At 29.8% G+C, this 14,017-nt stretch overlaps 1 protein-coding gene across 2 annotated transcripts; it reads left to right on the top strand.

Annotated features, from left to right (window-relative positions):
• The first annotated feature begins 5,163 nt into the window (after positions 1-5,163).
• On the top strand, positions 5,164-10,290 carry LOC112283896 (protein ABC transporter 1, mitochondrial). 2 transcript variants are annotated; one of them, XM_090251337.1, is made up of 10 exons: positions 5,177-6,367; positions 6,505-6,613; positions 6,882-7,107; positions 7,392-7,544; positions 7,751-7,909; positions 8,037-8,196; positions 8,359-8,468; positions 8,630-8,746; positions 9,093-9,304; positions 10,144-10,290. In XM_090251337.1, the coding sequence occupies exons 1-10, from the start codon at positions 5,773-5,775 to the stop codon at positions 10,163-10,165; spliced, it is 1,863 nt and encodes a 620-aa protein (XP_090107463.1). In that variant the 5' UTR covers positions 5,177-5,772; the 3' UTR covers positions 10,166-10,290. The 2 variants fall into 2 exon arrangements, with proteins under 2 accessions (XP_024378992.1, XP_090107463.1); XM_024523224.3 differs by lacking the exon at positions 10,144-10,290 and having other exon boundaries at positions 5,164-6,367; positions 9,093-9,991.
• The last annotated feature ends 3,727 nt before the right edge of the window (positions 10,291-14,017 follow it).

Genomic DNA, 14,017 nt, shown 5'->3' with positions numbered 1-14,017 from the left:
AGAATGGCTATTGCCAAAAACAAGAAGACTAAAAAAACTTGAAACAAGTCTAAGACTAGAAAGGCATTGACAAGAGTGAAGAAGGCTTCACTCTTGCCTCCATATATACTATCTAATTAAGAGCCACATGGCGATGTCCTATAGGACCTCCAACATGTGTTAACTTTGCTAGCCACATATCTTATCTTGCAAGGCAAGTTATCTATATATGTGCTACGTAGTTGGCTTGTTCGACAAGCTACTATACGAAGGTAACTTGTTCCACAAGCTATCAATACATGGTTAGTTTTTTGGCCAAGTTTCTAATCTATGAACACATCTAAAGTCAAAACCGTATCTATGAAGCTTCTAGGAAGCTTCTATAGAAGACTTTATGAAATTATTCTATTTTACCTACTTCTACTTAATCATATAAATAAATATTGAGGTAAATATATATGCCCATGATACATAATCGAGATGAAGATCCTTAAGAATGACATGTATTTCCTCCAATAAATGACAAAATACAATGTGTTTAGTATCACAAAGTTAGAAGAGACTCTCGATGTTTTGAGATTTTATTAGAAATAGGAACAACTTCTGACAGTGTTCCAAATGTTTTATTTGAAGGAAGTTATAAAAGCTTCAACAACAATCAAATGATAGGGTGATCTTTTGGCCTTGGTATGGGATACTAGTGATGGCTGAGAAGATCTATCAACCATCTTTGAAGAGAACAGAGATCAAAGTATATAGTAACTATATTTTATCTTATTTTGAAATTTATCAAGACACGATGATTGCTCTTCATCGAACTCGTCTTGAGAAGGATCTGTAATGTCACAAATATACATACATACTCAAGTAAATATCTATATGATTAAGTTGAAGTAAATAAAAATAAATAAAAAAAGATTAATTTCATATTACCTTCTAAATAAGCTTCCTAGAAGCTTTATAGGTATTTCTTTGATTTTATATATATTTTAAATTAATTGGTAGATTGGAAACTTCATCAACAAGTTAACCATGTATTGATAGTTTGTAAAATAAGCAAATTATGTAGCACACATATAGAAAACTTAACTTGGAATTTAAGATGTATGTCTTACAAAGTCATACAGCTCTTAATTAAAAGTATACATGAGTGCAAGAATGAAGCCTTTTTCACTCTTGTCAATGCCTTTCTAATCTTTAGTCTTGTTTTAGAATTTTCTAGTCTTCTTGATTTTTGGCAATAGCCATTCTAGTTCAATATTATATAATCTTTAAGTGAATTTCTACTTCCATTCAATAATACAAGATTGTATTGAAGATTTTTTTGAAGTTGAAGTCAATATGATAAAAAAGCTTCACTCTTGCTTCTATATATACTTTTAAATATGAACTACATAACAATATTTTATAGGACCTCCAAAACATATTAACTTTGCAGGATACATATCTTAACTTGTAAGGCAAGTTTTTTATATGTACGCCACATAGTTAACTTGTTTTGCAAGCTATCAACACATGATTAACTTATTGATCAAGTTTCTAAGCTATCAATCAACTACAAATATAAAGCAACATCTTTGAAGCTTTTTAGAAGCTTATTTAGAAAATATTATGAAATAAATCTACTTTTATTTACTTCTACTTATTCATATAGGTTAATTTTAGAATTAATATATTTATCTATGATATAATCTTGTTTCAAGACTTTTTAGTCTTCTTATCTTCAAGAATAGCCATATTAGTTTATTTTTATATCATATTTGAGTGAGTATCTAGTCTTTTTTATTAAAAAAAGAGTATTTTGGTCTTTTAATTTTTTAAATTTCATGTATTTTATTTTTATGAAATTTTAATTATATATTTTGTGATAAAATCTATAAAAAAAAAAATGGCTATGGTTTTTTTGGTGTAGTAGTTGTTAAAAAGTCCATAATATTAATTAGAAAGAATTTTTAGTTTTGATAAATTTGAAAAGGTTGTGGCAAATCATTATTTATGTTTTATATTTAACGCCACCTAAAATCCCTAATATCAACTCTAAGATCTTACTATATCTAAAATATCTTGTAATTGAAAAATCATTATAATCTTAAAGAATATTTAATTATCCTTCACTTTTTCAAACATATAAGCATCTATTTAAATATAATAGATTTTTCTTGAAGTATCATGAAATTTAGATAGATTATTCTTAATATCATAAATATAAGAATGTAAGGACATACTTGATTTAACTTGCATCAACATTGAATCAACAATCAATGTTGATTTTAAAATAATTATGTATTTTTGATAAAAAGATGTATTTTTTATTTTAATATAAAATTTAAATATCTAAAAATAGAAGTTGATAAATTATATTTTTTCTTAATTTTTAAGTAGTTTTGAATTTAAATCTTAATAATGACATGCTGCAACATGCTTAACAATGATTTAAAATATATATTTACATAAAATACTTAAGATTCTTATGATTTATATAAACAATCACTAGACTAGAAGTGTATTCTAAATAATAGCATCATTTTTAAAATAAATCTATAATTATAAGAATTTTTTTGAAAAAAGCAGTTGGTATATTTTTTTAGTCTAAAAGGCATGACATTGTATTTAAAATATAAATTTTTATTCATATTTTTTTTGATGAATACTAAATTATCTATTTAATATAGATCTATTTTTATTTAAATCTTAATTTAACTTAAATGATCAAAAAGTCTAGATATCAAAAATAGAAAATACTTATTTGTAATGATAATCTTTTTGTGCCATTAATAGTCTATATACATTCGCTATGATCCATCTTTTTTCTTCACAAAGAAGATAGGTGCTTGAATTGAAGATTTTGAATGGTACATGAAGTATTTAACTGAGCTATCATCAATATATTTCGTGAGTACAATCAATTTATTATGAAATAAACTATAAATTGATCTAATTGGCAATTGAATTCTTTCTTAAAGATCAATTAAACAATGATAAGAACAATGTTTTAGAAGGATATTAACTTTCTTTTTTAAAATGTCTTGATAATCCTTATGTTGATTTGAATTGTTGCTTGAAGTCTCTCTATTATAAAAAATAGATATGGCATAAATAATAAAAGATAATATTTCTTTTTCAACATGCATAAAAGCTCTTGCACTAATCAATAAGAGTTTGGATGTATTAGATTTATGTCTTTTTACTTAAATCACAAGAATTTAAATTTTTCTATGGAAAAAATCAAGGTTACAAAAAATCCAATCTATTTGAAGATTATATTTTTTTAGTTATAATAAACCTAAAATAATTAGGTTAAAAAAAGATTCAATAACATTAAATGTTACTAAGTTATTATAACTATTAATTGCTGTAACTAAAAAAATGATTTCATGAATAACATCTCTAAAAGATAATAAACGACCATCTATGATTCCTACATATATGGACATAGTTTTTTTAATTTAGGATATTTCTTATTTTTTAACAAAATCTTCATGTATAAAAGAAGCTAAAGCTTTTAAATCTAACAAAGTAAAAACTTTGTAATTTTTTGGTTCTAAACAAACATCTATTGTAAATCAAAGCAAAGAATCTAAGAAAAAAATAGGACTTTTACTAGGTATTGTATAAGATTCCAATTGCATAATCTCTATAGTAATTGGAGAAATTTTTTATTCAATACATTATCCTCTTTGATAATTATATTCTTTATTCTTATTATTTTTAAATATAAAATCTATAATTTTTTCTTCTATTCCTAATATAGATGATTTAGACAAATTATAAAATTAAATTAAAGAAGAATAATTCACAAATTTTAATATCAAATAAAAACTTCAACTAAAAAAAGTAATCTACCCTCTTTAAGAAAAGAATCAATATTAGAAAACAAGACTGTTTGTTTAAAAGTAGATAGCCTACATATTTCAAAATACAACAAAAAATTAGAGTAATCCATAGACTTCTAAAATAGAACCAAAATAATAAATTAACACTCTTATTAAATTTTCAATGACATGAATTATAAAGAACTAAAAATTTAATACATTCTTGTGTTACTAAACAAAAGTAGATAATGACTCAAAGATAATATAATACTAAAACTAAAATAACTAATGCCAAACATAAGAAGATAAAATAAAATGCCATGATTTGAATCTTAAATAGAGAATGAAAACGAAATTTGATTCTAATAAAATAAAATAAAAATTACTATAAAGCATTTTTTATGCTTCCACAAGTATTATATAAGATATGATGTAGATAAGTTGTTTATTTTTTATTAAATAAGTATGTAATGTTTCAAGTAAAAATCCATTCTAATTTTTGCTTTTGGTAATGTAACATATAATGATTTTTCTTGCAATTATCCTTGCTAAAATAATTGTTGTCCATAGATTGTATTATATACAAATAATATGCAATTTTAGTTGAAAATTTTCGAAAATATGTGAAATTTTGATAAAATCAACACATGGATTTAATTAAGTATTAGTACCAAAAAAGTTTGTGGGCATTTCTTATTGAAAAGATTGTTATCTCATTCACTGTAAGATGCATATGAAAGCTGATGTCAATACTTAAATAAATAAAATAAAAATAGTGTGTATGAGGTTTTTTAAATATTTCTTGCTTTATATTCTTCACATGATGTATCAAAAGTCAAATCTACATTACTTATTATATTCTTTTATTCTTTGACTTGAGTTCTACGTCCAAAATAATCACACCATGTAACATTTCAATAATTCATTTTCCATTTCATAGACTCATACAAACTGTGATGCATTTATGTAGTGAAGCAGATTCTCTCAACACAAAGAATTGAGGAAATACCAAACCCATCACATTTACAGATTCTTTATGACAACAAAGTTGTGATTGAGTTTTGCAAGAACTCAATATAGAAAAGTAAGACGTGATATTACAATTGAACAATAATCAATAACAAAACCATTCCAAGAAATTGAAACAAGAAAAAATTAACTGTTTTAAAGGCTCAATACATTTCCTACTAATGAAGCCTCTAAAAGCACTTCCAGCAGTCTTCAAATTTTTAGTGGGCAAGAGGTTTCATGATACCCGGTCACCGGGGTCGAACTACACGGGGTTGGAAATATTATCAGCCCGGGTATGTGGATTCGATGACGACGTGGGGCGAAGAGTTCTGGTTCAAATTAGAGACACCAGAAGCCCGATGAAGACACTTGGGAGACGTGGCTGGTCTGTATGGACTCCACCAAGCCCTAATCGAGCTTCGACGTTTCGGCACAGACGTGGCTCGCAATGCAATTCTCTTCTCAAATTGCGTTGGAATTGCCCGTCCCAGGAATGCTTCTTTCACTGATGTCTTTGGTATTGCTGCGGAGCCGGTTTTGTTGAGGTTTTCGGAGGAGATCGTCGTTAGTTGCATTGTTGTGCGTATCGTCTCTCTGCGTTAGTTGTAGAATTGTTGAGCTCTGAAGTTAATTTAGCATTCGCTCCAGTTTGAATGCGTAGGTTACAGTGCGGGAAAACCGATATGTCAGGAGTTCAATTCTATTCTCTTTGGTGTTTTAGTTCAAGATGGAGTTAGGAGCATTCGTTGTCTGATATTTTGTAGTGGTGTGAAGTGCGTCCTTTAGCTTTCCGTGTAATTTTGGATACTTATAGCAGCAGTACGAGGAGTTTTTACCACTAGAGTGAGGACAGTCCTAGAACTGAAGTGTTGGAAAACTTTCATGCGCGTTAGTTGCACTGCGTGCGTGAATTACTTGTGCTTGGAGATTTTTACGCATTTTTGGAAGTGTCAGAAGCATTCGGTTCACGATGTCGCACCTTCAGGAATTGAGTAAAGTAGCGTCGGGTTTGGCGATGGTTGTTAAGGAGTCCATAAAGTCGGCTCCAACGCTTCGACCAGGTAATGTTGGCGGTACGGCTTTTGATATTCTGAAGGCAGTGACGGGTACGGTCACAGACCTCACTGGACTTACCCAAGGGCGTGTTAAGGAAGTGAAAAATCGTGAATCCTTTCATCTACATGAAAAGCAAGATCGGGAAATTGCGGGAGCTAGAGATGTGTCTTCAACAAATGTACCCACATCAGTTGCAGCTGGTGGCAGAGACTCTTACTTGCTCAATACGCTTGATAGTTTAGGGCCTCCACGCAATCGTGTGCCATCTGCTTCAAGTCGAACGGAAGAATCGCTGTCATTGGTTAATGAGCAAATACTGCCATCCGTGCCTGAGACTCCTTTGTCTAAACCTCTCCATAATTTCACTCCAGTGAATTCCAATGGTTCCCATAAGTCTCCGGCTTTGGGCGGAGCCGGGATTCCTATGCAAGTGGCGGATCGAAAACAAGAATCAAGTGTGGATATTCAAGCTACAAAAGTTGAGCAGGTGCTACAAGCTTCACACAAAGGTGTTGTATTTATCCCGTAGTAGCATTTAATTCCTTTGCATTTAAAGTTCATTTTTTGCGGCATTACTATCTTATATCACCTGTCACCGTATCTGAGTATCTATCTCACTTGACGGTCACGTTTGGCTCGGCAACAGGTTCAGGAGGAGAGATAAATGCAGGAGGCAAAGACTTTAAAGCCTCTCCAAAGAAACGCAAAGTGAGAGAGAGGCGGGTTCCTTCAACTCCAATTGGACGCGTCATGGGGTGTGATTTCTCTCTCGAACTCGCTCTCTCTCTCTCACTCTTACTCTCACTTTGTTTCTCTTATTGCATGGATCATACAGTTTTGAAAGCTCTTATTTGATATTTCGTTTGCGTTGTGGATAATGCATTTGATTACAACATGACACAATTACATATTCGTGCGCATAACTACAAATTGAACGAAGAAACGAATAGCTAATCACAATCCTTTGATCCACAATAAAATTTCTTTTTTTGGGCATCATGCTCATAGAGCTGTTAACTGCAGTTTTGCAGGATTAGGAGCTGGACTTGCTTGGGGCACTTTCCAAGAGTCTGCGAGGAGAATTTGGGGCGGTCAGGGATCAACTGCTCCAGGACAAGCGATGTTGTCTCCATTTCTAACCGCGGACAATGCCGAGCGCTTAGCCTTAGCTCTCTGCCGAATGCGAGGAGCTGCATTGAAAGTAGGTCAAATGTTAAGCATACAAGACGAGTCCATCGTGCCGCGTCCTGTAAGACTCCTTTTCTTATGAAAACTGTTGTTTAGTGTTTTCACAGATAGTTACTATCTGGGTTGAGCATGAACTAATACAATAAGCATATCCAAATTGATTCGTTATGTTTAATCTCTAATCTCTAGTTTTATTGTGTTTTTAATCACGCAACAGTCAGGCTGCTGGTAGTTTTTTTGACTCATGCAATATTCTTAGTGTTGATGATGCTTTTCTAAGAGCTTATTTGATATTCAATCTTAATTTTCTATTTTTTTCGATTTTATTGGGTGTGCGACTGACAGATCTTGGAAGCTTTGGAGCGTGTCAGGCAAGGAGCGGATGTCATGCCGAAACGTCAGCTTATGAAAGTGATAGAAGCAGAACTCGGTCCTAATTGGCAGGATCGACTACAGTCGTTTGATCCTGAGCCTATTGCATCGGCTAGCATTGGACAGGCATGTTTGTTTCCAGCTTTTTCTAGATTTGCAAGGATTCAGGGATTGTACTGATAAAAAAATCAAGCTTGTTCTGTGCTTTCTTGAACCTATCAATTATCATTGGTTGCAGTGCTATTTCTTAATACAGGTTCACCACCTTTGATTTTCGCAAGTTATGTTCCATCCTTAAAAAATTGTGATGATCTAAACTGCGCTGGTCACAGGTACATAGAGCTATATTGAAGGATGGGACTGTGGTTGCAATGAAGATTCAGTATCCAGGCGTGGCTAACAGCATTGACAGCGATATTGAAAATGTCAGGCGCCTTCTAGACTACACCAATGTCATTCCCAAAGGGCTTTACCTGGACCAAGCCATGCGGGTAACCATTGCTTACCGTAGTGCAAGCTGTCTTCATTGTTGTGTATTGAGTTGTGTGCTACATGAGTACGAAATTCATTTCATGCCGTGAAGAAGCAAAGGATCTTAACACTCTTTCCATAAAACAGGTTGCAAAGGATGAACTGGCCAGGGAATGTGATTACAAGCTAGAAGCAGCCAATCAGAGGAGATTTCGTGAGCTCTTGAAAAATGATGAGGCATTTTATGTACCGCGTGTGTACGAGGAGTTCTGCAATACACGTGTGCTCACAACAGAACTTGTTCCTGGTAATTTTTTACTAAACCTAATGCTGGTTTTCATTCGTCTCACTGGTTTGTGCGTAGCAAGATGCGCATTTGAAAAGTTAAGATGGCTTGCTTTATATTTTTTTATCTTTTCCTTCGTCTTTTCCCCATACTTCTCATGAGTGGTATGCAAATTTTTAACAGGAGTACCTATAGATAAAGTAAAAGAGTTGGATCAGAATGTCCGGGATCGAGTAGGTGCAGCATTGCTCAGCCTAACATTGCGGGAGCTTTTTGAATTTCGGTTCATGCAGGCAAGTATTGCTATGATTAATTTCAGTCATTCATCTAGAGAAAAGATCATATCTTTCTGTTATTTATGCACAATTTAAAAGTTCACTTGCTTATTTTATGTGAAACAAGTACGATCTACATTCCCTGGGCATTGATGTGTAGTTTTTCTTGGAATTTATAGACGGATCCAAATTGGGGCAATTTTCTATATGACGAAGCCAAAGGCACTATCAATCTTATTGACTTCGGGGCTGCTCGAGAATATCCTAGACGTTTTGTGGACAATTACTTAAAGATGGTGGGCACTGAAAACTTTTTACTGTTTTTTTAAACATTTTGAAGTTTCTTGTGGTAGTACTCCAGTGTGATCATTTCCTTTTCCGCTCACTCGCTAGATTTCTAGTTGTCAGTTTGGTATTGTAAGCGAATTGCAGAAAGAGATACCTTTAGGTGATTTTACTGCAAATTTTAATAGAGTGATTTTTAACCTGTGTACGATTTGTCATGTCTCTTCCAAATCTGCTGCTTTATGGTCTAACCTGATAGGTCTTGCGTCTGAGTTTCAAGTGAGGACGATCAACTGTTTCCTTAATTGTACTTGCTGAATTAAGAGAATGATGTACATGTCGCTATCTTCTGTGCAGATTCTTGCTTGTGCTAACCAGGATCGAGAGCAGGTGATTAGGCAGTCTATTCTTCTGGGGTTCTTGACAGGAAAGGAGTCAAGTGTTATGATTGATGCTCATGTGGAAGCTGCTTTTGTGGTCGGGTGGCCGTTTGTCAAGCCAGGAGGTTTTGACTTTCGCACGACGAACTTGACACAAGAAGTTACGAAGCTTGGTGCAACGATGTTAAGGTACAGATTGACAGCCCCACCAGATGAGGCTTACAGTCTGCATAGGAAACTTTCCGGCTCGTTTCTTGCTTGTGTCAATTTAGGTGCTGTTGTCCACTGCAGGGAGATGTTTCTGGAAGTGTATGACAATTACCAATTCTCCCCCGAAGATGAAGATGCAACCAGCATTAGACAGAGTTCTGGTTCTAAATTCTAGCTTTTACTCTCTTGATACACATAAAATTGTCAATTAGTGGATTTGCATTTCAGATGATTTTTTTGTCAATAGCACCCAGTTTCTTGCTTAGAGTCTTCTTCAATTGGAGATGGAGTCTTGCCATTCTGGTAGTCTTACCATGACGACTTACTTTTGATGTACTTGAGAGTTATTGCACCTATTAGTGATGAACCAACAAGATAGCCAGATTTCCAATTAGGTTATGGAGTGTTTTTCTACTGGTTCTCCTTATTTCCCTAATCCACGGCGTTAATTTACAGTTCTTTCGTTAGACGAGGGCTGATTTTTAGTTGGTGTCGCACAGTAAATCAGCGTGCATGAAAAACGCATGCACAGTAAACTCAAGTTGAGCACCGTGACACTCCAAGTAGGTAGCAACTCTATTGGAGCTTGAAGTAATCATTGCAAGTCATGGCTTCGCAATTATCATTAAATAAACCTTAGCTTCCCTGGAAGCGGCCAGTTATTCATTGTCGGTGTGGTCAGTATTCGTTTGGTGAACTTGCCTGAGCTGTGCGGATCATTCCCTTCTCATTTTGGCTTGTTGTGTAGCAGTGGAGTTGGTATATATATATAGATATCTTTTTATTTATTTATTTAGTTATTTCATTTTTGAAAACAGGTTCGTCATCAACAAGAAGTGAAATCAATCATTAAATCCATATTACTTTTAATTGGTTGGAAGAACCAGTAAATTATATGCTGGTTTTAGGTGAAGCAAAAAAACATTCATGTTACTATTTGGAGCAGTGTAATATCTCAATAAAACGTGTATGATGCAGTAAATACTACATGTTTAATTACTCTATATTCAAATCTCAACATGGTTAATTGTTATTAAAATTTGCCAACATGTTGAGTGTTATATGTTTCACTCAAACTTTGTCTATGAAAAACACTCAACAAAGCTCATATGAATTAATGACACATATTTTATGTATAAGAGAAAATGTTTGGTCATAGTCACCTTTCTTTTTTAATCAAGAATGTTATTCACATCTTCAAGCATGCTTCTACTTATAACTTTTGATCTCCCTTCTTTGTAGCTAGATGAACCTCTTTTAACATGATTTCTTTTTTATTCTTGATTTTATATCCATGTACTTACAACAAATACCTATACTACTAGTAATTTTTTAATTGTTTACAACTTTAACAATTCAATCTACAAATTTCTACACCAATAAAATTTGAAACTTAAAGACCTCACTATTACTCTTTTTAAATTTTTTAGGATGAATATATAATATATTTTAATCTATAAATCATGGATTAGAATTTTAAAGACATTATAATGCAAGAAACTATAAAACATTCTTTATAGACTAATTGATTATTATTAGACTTACAAAGGACTTTGCTAAATGAAATGTTATTAGATGCATATAGAAGAAACTATGTATATTTATTTCTTTGTGGTATTTATAACAAAATTTTGATATATACATAAATTATTTTATATATATATATATATATATATATATATATTTTTACAAAGGCAAATGGTAATTATAAGATTTACTACAAATTATTCTTTAAATTTTATAATAAATTACTATATTGCAACTTTAAAGGATAGTTGGAGAAATCATAAACTTAGATAGATATTTGATCAAGAGATTTTTTTTTTTTTTTTTTTTTTTTTTTTATATAGAATACAAGAAAACAAAAATTGGCCAAAAATCTTTTCTTCTTATTCAATGCAAAAAAATTAACATTTGTTTCTTTTGAATTTGATATCAAAATTATTATCCATTAAAGGTGCTAAGTTTAAGGAATTTGGAAATTATATTTAAACACTCTTTATTTAGATGAAATAAAAAATTATGTTTAGAAATTTTTGGCATTATTTTCTAAATTTATGTAATCCAGTATTTTTTTAATTTTTTAATTCTTGTAACTTAGAGTACAATTTTCTAAAATAGGTTATTAAAATCATAGTGACATAAATAAAAGTCGTGTGTATTTTTGTCTCTACTCTAATCACCAATATAAAATATGCTATTTTAGAATGTATATGTGTGTGTGTATATATATATATATATATATATATATATTTAAAAGTCAAGCATTTATGCTAAAAAATTATTATGTATAAAAAAAAAAAAAAAAAATGTTCATTGCCATCAAAACATTTAAAATAACAGCTTATGCTTAATACAAGATATTGAATACCAAATACACTCAAAAGAAGTGTTTTTGATGTGCTTTTAACAACTTCTAGGAGTCAATTTAAAAAACTCATAAAAGTTTTAGTATATTTTTTTATTAATATAAAAAATTCATACATATTATTAATTTTTATTAACCTAGCTCTTCTTCACTACATAGTCTTTCTCTTCTTTTCACTATTACAATTAATGTAATATTTTTTTAGTTCTTCTTTAAATGATAATATAATAGTTAGATCCAAATTTTATTTTCTATTCTAAACTTTGGTAATCTTTATATTCAAGGTAAACTAAATCATTAAAGTTTTAGTACAATGCCATCAAATATTATGTAATAGGAACTAAAATTTTGATTTTGTAATCTATATAAATATTTTATTAATAGATTTTTATGTTATGTTATATATTTTAATTATAATAAAAAATATTTTTTATTATTTTTTATTATCCATAGTTCCTATTAACTTCTATAAAAATTAGTTTGTCTAATTTATCAAGGTAAAAATCAATCTTCAATTGATATACCTAATTATATAATTTTTAAAATTTAATTTTCTCTATATATAATAAAAACTTAATCAAATTCCAATTTAACCTTAAATGAATCTCAATAATTCTTAATGAAACCATAAATAAATCTTAAATAAGTCTAAATTAAATTCTAAAAATTATAACCAAATCCTAAAAAAACCCAAAAAAATCAAAAAATTCTATCTAAATCTTAATTAAATCCTAATCAACCAAAAAAAATGCTAAAAAATCTTAATTAAATCCTAATAAAACTCTAAGCAATTCCTAATCAATCCAAATGAAATCTCAAAAAATTATAAAATAAATCCTAATAAAATCTAATAAAATTCTAACCAATCCTAAGTAATTCTAATGAAATTCTAATGAAAACCAATAGTAAATTCAAACTTCAATAATTAATAAAATATTTTTTGGACTTCACTTATAATATGTTCAGATTTAAATCTCTTAGTTGAAAACAAGAACAAAAAAAATTGAACCTACTAATTAAGAAAATATATACTTTTAATTTGCTTGGGTGTTAGCCAACTTCATTCTCCAACCTTGATACCAAGATCCTAGTACCAATATCTCACTTATGCACCAATTGATTGCTCTCAAATTATGCACAAATGTTGGAAACCAATTTTGATATTATTTTATTAAATACCACCTTAATACAACTAAAAAATTATTACAAATCTTAAAAACTTTATAAGCCCTTAAAATCCAAATTTTATAATCCTAATTTATTAGAATTGAAATAATTTTTAAACTATTAGTCCAATTATACCAAAATTTCTAGAATATACTTAATATAATTGTATTTACAAACTTACAAATTTTCACCTGTAGAACTATTGTGAAGTTTATAAAATTTTCTAAAATAAAAATATTTTTTTTATTTTACAAAATCCAAAGTCATCCAAAATAATCCTAACTTTGCAAAATTCTTACAAAGTTATTACAAACTTAAATCATTCAAAATCAAAGTTAAAAGAAATTCTCTCAAGGCCACTCTTAATCTTAATTCTTTTATCAACAAAAGACCTTCAAAATTACCTAGGTGTGCAATTTCAATTAAGGTTCATAGCTAGTTCTTTCCGAGTATCAATATCTAGTTTTTTTAGGTAATTTATGCTAAAAGCTACTATTTTATTCTATCTAAAAATGCCCATACTACTAGTTTTGTTAATCTACATTTTTTTATTATTATGTATGATCCTACAAAATAAATAGAAGCTATTTCTTACTAAAACATAGGATTAGCATTTAATAGTTTTATTACCACTTTAAATATTATTTATATTTATAAAATAATTTGATAATTTATTTTGAAATAAGATCTTCTATGATATAATACTTTCATCTTTTATTTAATAATTATGTTACAACTCAACATCAAACATAAATAAAGTGTATTAGCTAATAGTAAGAAATTAATAGATTAATCAATTAGGAAGACCAAAGATACACCAATTTAGTTTGAACCAATCATGTTTGGTTTGAATATAAAAATTTAGGTTTAGAGTTTAGAAATTCGAGTTGGATCAAATATAAAAAAGATTTAATATACAATAATTATGAAATAAAAAAATTACAATTTTTTTAGCATATTATAATTTACAACTCAAATAATAATAAAAGAGCCAAATAAGATAAATATATAATTCAATATCATATGATGCTCTACAATTTATTTTAAATTTATTTTATAGATGTCAATTTTATTTAATTTATTTTTTAAAATTATTTTATTATATATCTACTTCAAATTTTACAAAGATAAGAGGGTGTCAAGGACATGAATCTTAA

Source organism: Physcomitrium patens, chromosome 6 (genome assembly GCF_059467195.1).
Source record: "Physcomitrium patens ecotype Gransden chromosome 6, ASM5946719v1, whole genome shotgun sequence".
Classification (NCBI taxonomy): domain Eukaryota; kingdom Viridiplantae; phylum Streptophyta; class Bryopsida; order Funariales; family Funariaceae; genus Physcomitrium; species Physcomitrium patens.
The sequence above is the reverse complement of the archived record's forward strand: the minus strand, read 5'-3'. Positions and strand labels throughout refer to the sequence as shown.